We start from the raw sequence: 7,170 nt of genomic DNA on the forward strand, positions 1-7,170 counted from the left end.
AGACAGAGCCTCAAGCTGTCCCCCTGGGTAGAGTGCTGTGGCATTACAGCTCACAGCAACCTCCAACTCCTGGGCCCAAGCGAGTCTCCTGCCTCTGCCTCCCAAGTAGCTGAGACCATAAGCGCCCGTCACAACGTCTGGCTATTTTTTGGTTGCAGCCATTGTTGTTTGGCGGGCCTGGGCTGGATTCGAACCTGCCACCTTGGTTGTATGTGGCCAGCGCCTTAGCCACTTGAGCCACAGGCACCAAGCCCAAAGTATTAGTAAGATAATGATATTACTGAAAACCAATAGCACAATTAGATTAGATTGAGTTAACAAGGAAACAGAAGACTTGAACAAAACCATTAACACACTAGAGCTGATGGCCACTTACTACTGTGCGCTAACTGAGGACAGAATGCACATTCTCCTCCGGCACCTTCAGGCCCTTTGCCAAGACAGTCCCTACACTAAGCCGTAACACAAGGTATAACAAATTTGAAAAAATTAAAATCATATGGTACACACTTTCTAAGAAGAGTGAAATTAAACTATAAATCACTAATATGAGACAATTTGGGGAATTTACAAATACTTGTAAATGTAATAGCATATCTCTAAATAGTTAACGGGAAAAGCAGAAAATATTTAAGATGTCTGAAAATAAATATGCGAAACACTGCTAAAGCAGTGGGTGGAGGGACATTCAGAGCAATAAATGCTGTTAAAAAGAAATACCTGAAATCAGGGATGACACTTGAGAAACAACAGAAGAGAAAGTAAATCCAGAGCAAGAAGAAGGGTTCAAAGACGACAGCGGCAGAGAGGGAACCGTGAAACAGAATCACAAAAATCAACGGGGGAAAAACTAGGAACCGTGAAACAGAATCACAGAAATCAGCAGGGAAAAAACTAGGAATAAGAAAAGGGTTTCTTTCTTCAAAAAGATAAAATTGACAAACCTTTCACTAAACTGATGCAGAAAAAAATAGAAAAGACTCAAATTTACTAAAACCAGGAATGCAAGAAGGATATCCCTTCAGACCTTACAGATAAAAGGATCATATGGCAATAGTACCAACAGTTACGTCAACACTTAGGTTAGATAACCAGCGTGAAACGGACACATTCTAGAATGAAAGGAAGTACTAAACCAACTCAGACAAAAGAGAATATCTGAGTGGACCTACGTCAAGAGATTGAATTAGTAAAGAAAACACTTCCCACAAAGAAAAGACCAGGTCAAGACAGCTTCACTGGTGAATTCTTCCAAACTTTCAAAGAAGAATTAATACTAGTCCTTCAAAACCTCTTCCAAAAAACGGAAGGAACACTTCACAACTCATTCTATGAGGCCAGTACCACCCGGATACCAAAACCAGACAGAGGCATCAAAACAAAGAAAAACTACAGACCAATATGCCTTATGAAGAATCCTAAACAAGATACGTACTAGCAAACAAACTCCAAACACACTAGAAAAGATTATATACCGTGACTAAGCAGTACTCTTCCTAGGAATTTAAGCTTAATTTAAAACCAAAGTCGAATACATCAATGCAATAAACCACATTAAAAGGATATAAGATAAACATATACAAATTGTTTTCATAGATGCAGAAAAAGCATTTAACAAAATCCAAAAGCCTTTCATGATAAAAACACTAAACAAATTAGGAATAGAAGGGAACATCCCCAATCTACTAACGCACGTATGTGAAGAACCCACAGCAAACATCACGCTGGACAGTGGAAGACTGAACACAACGGTCAGGAGCTAGACAAGGGCACCCACTTCTATTCAACATTGTCTAGAAAGTTCAGGCCAAGACAATTAGAAAAGATAAATGAAAAGATAAACAAAAGGCATCCAGATTGGAAAAGAACGTAAACCTGATTTTACCTGCAGATGACACAATCCTATATCAGACAATCCTAAGAAATCGGCAGAAAAACAAATAACAACAACTGGAATTAATAAATTCAAAAAGGTCTCATTGTATGAGGTTGATAGACAAAAGTCACTTGTATTTCTTATCACTAGAAATGGACCTTCTGAAAATGAAATTAAGAGAACAATTCCATTTTGAATAGTATCAAAAAATGAAATAATTGGGCATAAATTTAATTAAGAGAAAGACAAACTTATACACCACTACAAAACATTGCTGAAAAAACTGACTTAGATGCAAATAAATGAAAAAAACCCATGTTCCTGGATTCAAAGACTTGCTATTGTGAAGATGGCAATAATACACAAATTGACGGATTTAATGCCATACCTAGCAAAATCCCACCTGCCATTGTGCAGAAATTGGTGGCTGATCCTAAATTTCATATTTAAATAAAAGGAACCCAACAGCCAAAACAAATTTTGCAAAAAGATAACAAAGTTGGGAGACTCAGTCTTGTCGGTTTGGAAACTTACTACAAGCTGAAGTAACACAGCACAGCACTGGTACAGTAAGGTTAGACACGCAGGTCAGTGGAACGGACACGACAAGCTCAATGGTCAACTCACTTTCAACAAGGAGCTAAGCCCATTCAATGAGGAAAAAAGAGCCTTTCCAACCAACGGTCCCGGGACAACCGGATATCCACACGTGGACAAAGCTGGACCCCTATCTCACACCATGCATGAAAATTAACTCAAAATTGATTATAAACCTAAATGTGAAAGCTAAAGCTATCGAACCCGTAAAAACATATAAGTAAGTCTTGATGTTGGGTTAGATACTGGTTTCTTAGACACAACAACAACAACAAAAAAATACAGAAAAAGTGAAAGTCATCAAAATGTAAAACTTCTGTGCTTCAGACAACAGACTGGGAGGAAACGTGTGAATCATAAGCGAGATGAGGAATCTGCATCAAGGGCCTGCAAGGAGCTCTCGTGAACCAGTGATGAGAAGATGAAAATCCATTTAAAAATTAGGCGTCACGTGAATGTTACTTTCTATGCATTATTACTATTATTGCTTAATATTTCGATGCAGCAATTGTCAGATTCCTTTTCTGAATGTATTTACCTTCGTTTGTTCTTTATGAGGTTTTTGTTTCTAGTCCTTACCTTAAACATTGTTATTGTTATTCAATTTTTCGCCTTTTTAATTTTGTGAAGGCAAAAAGTGGAAACCTAATGAACACATGTACATGTAAAAAAATAAAAATTAGGCGTCAATAATTATAGACGAAAAAGCGATTAAAAATGATCAAAGGATGTGAACACCTATTTCTCCAAAGACGTTACACAAATAGCCAGTGTATGCAGCACGACGCTTCCTATCATTCTTCCGATCAAGGAGAGGCAAATCTAAACCACAGAAACACCACTTGGCCTGCACAGGGACAGCTACTATCAGGACAGATAACGAGCGCTGGCAAAGATATGTGCAAATGGGGACATCCACAGACTGCTAAGCAGGATTTCTGAAGGTCCAGAAGAGCTGGAAAACAGCGTGGCAGTTCCTCAAAAGATTAAATATAGAACTGCCATATGACCCAGCAATTTTACTCCTAGGAACACATCCAAGAGAAATAAAAAATACGTCCACACAAAAGTCTGTACATGAACATCCGCCACAGCATCAACAATCAAAATGTAGAAAAACACAGAACAACCGATGAATAGATAAATGTGATATATTGATACAATGGACTGTCACTGGCATTAGTAAGTCAGATACTGGTTTGGTACCCATAGCACAGTGGTTACGGTGCTGGCCACATACACTGGGGCTGGCAAGTTCGAGCCCAGCTGGGCCTGATAAACCACAATGACAACTGCAACAAAAAAATAGCTGCGTGTTGTGGCACCTATAGTCCCAGCTACTTGGGAGGCTGAGGCAAGAGAATCACTTAAGCCCAAGAGCTTGAGGTTGCTGTGAGCTGTGATGCTATGGCACTCTACCGAGGGTGACATAGTGAGATTCTGTCTCAAAAAAAAGTCAAATACTGACATATACTATGCAACCTGGATAAACCATGAAAATGCTCCTCTAAATGAAGGAAGCTCCATCACTGACCCAGGCTGTGTGATTCCACTTGGATGAACCATGAAATCCTGACTCTAAATGAAAAAGGAAGCTCCATCACGGACCCAGGCTGTGTGATTCCACCTGGATGAACCATGAAATCATGATTCTAAATAAAGGAAGCTCCATCACAGGCCCATGCTGTGTGATTCTACCTGTACATCAAGCATGAGCAAACCCACAATAGCTGCTTAGGGATGTGTTTGGAGATTTGGGGGTATTTAGGAGCAACTACCACAAATAGGTAAAAAGTGTTTCCAGATTAGACTGTGGCAGTGGTTATAGCATAAAAACACGGTGCAGTAAGTCCCCATTTAATGTCATCGATGTGTTCTTAGAAATTATGACTTTAAGTCAGTGGTTTTCAACCTCCTAATGCCACGACCCTTTAGTACAGTTCCTGTGGGCCGCGACCCACAGATGGAGAGCCACTGCTTTAAGTGAAATGAAATGACGTACGATGGCACCGTGTGCCAACTGACATAAACAAGATTTAAGTTCCCACAGCATATGTCTGGTCACAAAAACACCATCAAACTTCTATATAAAGATCAAAACATTTCTAATGTTAAACATCAAAATAAACATGAACTATACATTTAAAACCAATGAAAATAAGTAAGAGTTGTTTGCCCAACTTTTGGTGAATTAGTGAGTGAAAGCGGTCACAGCGGAGGTGGGTTAAATCAAGGAATAAATGTTTGCAAAGCAAAAGTTGCAAGGAGCCTCTCCGACTGCTACACGGCTCAGAACAGCAAGACCCGACAGTTCACTGAGCACTTTGCTACTGCACAGATTACTGTGACACATTTGTATGATTACACGCCTTATGAATTTTTATTTGACGGTAATCTGTATTTATTCATTCATTCATTTTCCAGCCTACTGCTTGATGCTTATTCCAGTTCAGAATTGTGGGTGACCAGAACCTAACACAGCAGCTCAGGGTGCAAAGCCGGAACCACCTGAGGACGGGACTCACACACACATCCACACACACTCAGAGAGGGACGGTTCAGACACACCGATTAACCTAACATGCACATCTCTGGAATATGAGAGGAAACCAAAGTAGACAGGAAAACCCACGCGAATACGGGAAGAACAGGCAAAGTCTCTACGGACGGCAGCCCAGAAGGAAAGCCCCTTTTTTCCTCAAACGTTTAACAAAGAGACTTTTTTGTGTGTGAAAACCCCACACTGTACCCCAGAAGTGCATTAATGTACATAGTTATCATTCAATTTAAAAAATAAATAAATAATTAATTTTAAAAAGAGAGAGACTTTTTAAGGACCTCTCATATTGCATACTTCAAATGGTTGAATGGTAAGGTACGCAAATTATTAATATACCTTAATAATGGTGTTAAATAAAGAAGGTAATAAAGGAATACCACATTGCAAATTTTACAAATAAAACAAGCCTATCTGAGAAAAAAGAAAAATTTAGAAACATTTTATATAAAACACTCTTACCTCCAGTACTGATTTCTACTTCTGTCGAATCTCTTTCCAAACTTCCAGCGCTGCTAACAATATTCATTAAGTGGATTGCGGTCCAAGCAAAAGGCATGCGATACTTCCCAAGTCTCTGGCAAAACTGGTCAGCTTGACTTTTCAGCTTCTCCAATTTTTCCTTATTCTGCAAAACAGAACTTTATACATCATATAATTACACTTGAAAGTGTATTCTGTGAGGACTCATACTCACATAAAGAACAGGCTAAGAATTCTCATTTCTCAGCAAAGATAGCAAATCTATCAGTACCTTTTGGAGATCAAGTAATAAACTCACCACATTCTACAAATGTGTGTACGGAGTAGGTCTTTAAAATTTCTGTTTGTGATTATGTTATTCTTGGGAGAAAACAAAGGACAGCCAAGTGCAAACATGCATCATGTTTTTACAAGTATTATTTTTGGAAAGGAAGCATAACCACAGTCTAGTTAGCAATCCGTAACAGCAAAATATTCTAAGATGTGATTTGTTAAACTTTTTACTCTGTAAAAGATGCGACCGAGCTGATCTGAAATAGCCTCCAACTTAAAAGAAGAATAAAGTTCATGTGAGACACAGACAGGCCAAAGATAATGAACTAGGAGTTGTAGCAAAAGAAGCAAAGAAAACAAGTATTGTAAGAGCACTAAACCCTGAACAAAGCACTAACGTCCAAATGGGACATGAGCATCTCAGGGACACCTCGAGGCTGGCTCAACTTTTAAGCTATTCCTGAAACAAACACTGGCCTGGAAGAGCCGACACTCAGTCTGAGACTGAGTACCTGAAAACTGGCACCCCCTGTCCTACATACTCTTTGCAAATGGGCTGCTGGTGAGGGAGACGCTAACGGCTCTAAGACTCAGGGCTGGGAAACGCGGAATGACGGTTAAATAGTAGCACTGTTTATTATTAACCTGCTACACCTCCAAAACAGGTTCTTGCTCAAAGAGCCTGAATATCAAATATGTTTAATTCTATCAGTCTATGCAAATACGTAAAGAGTGGAATAAGCTACCAGGAAACTCGTGTGTTCCACGTAACTGAAGATTTCTAAAATGACAACCTGGGGAAAGCTGGATAACTGTTATTTTACCTCTGAGTTAAACCAGATAGCCAAGGAGAGAAGAGTATCAAGTGCTTATATCCACCTACACATGCACTAGCAAAAAAGCTCAGTTCTTGTTCTGAATCTTGTTACAGGAAAATAGAAAGCAGAACATTTTGTAGATTTGGGTACACTGTACACCTCAAGCATAGCTTTCCTGGATGTTCCAGTATTAAATCTCATGATTAAAGATCCAAAACCCCTTGTATTCTGGTAGCTAATTGAGGGTAACTGAAATTTGGTATCAACTATTCAACTACTTTGCAAGTGTCAGTTTATCCAAATTCTAGAAATCAGTCACCTGAGGCAAAAGAGGTTGTATTTTCTGTTTTTACAACATTCCTTAATTATCTGTAGTCAGCTAGAAGCCAAGAGTACTTGTTTTGCTAGGAAACACTCTATCAACATCACTGTTTTGTAAATAAAGAAAAATTTTAATTATTAGGAGTTAAACTGAACTAACTCAGTTCTCTGCAAGAAAAAAAAAATTGAAAGACTCAATTAGTTTTGAAACTGGAGATTTGAAGGACGAGTACAGGACATGGTGC

The 7,170-nt window shown here is 39.0% G+C and overlaps 1 protein-coding gene across 1 annotated transcript in view; it reads right to left on the reverse strand.

Annotated features, from left to right (window-relative positions):
* The window catches only part of DOCK7 (dedicator of cytokinesis 7), a 227,951-nt gene that overhangs the window by 184,061 nt on the left and 36,720 nt on the right, over positions 1–7,170 (reverse strand). Inside the window, exon 10 of the mRNA XM_023515104.1 lies at positions 5,428–5,658. Within this exon, the coding sequence (XP_023370872.1) occupies positions 5,428–5,658 (231 nt within the window). The remainder of the gene's footprint in view (positions 1–5,427; positions 5,659–7,170) is intronic.

Source organism: Otolemur garnettii, unplaced genomic scaffold (genome assembly GCF_000181295.1).
Source record: "Otolemur garnettii isolate 467f Iridium unplaced genomic scaffold, OtoGar3 scaffold00066, whole genome shotgun sequence".
Lineage (NCBI taxonomy): Eukaryota > Metazoa > Chordata > Mammalia > Primates > Galagidae > Otolemur > Otolemur garnettii.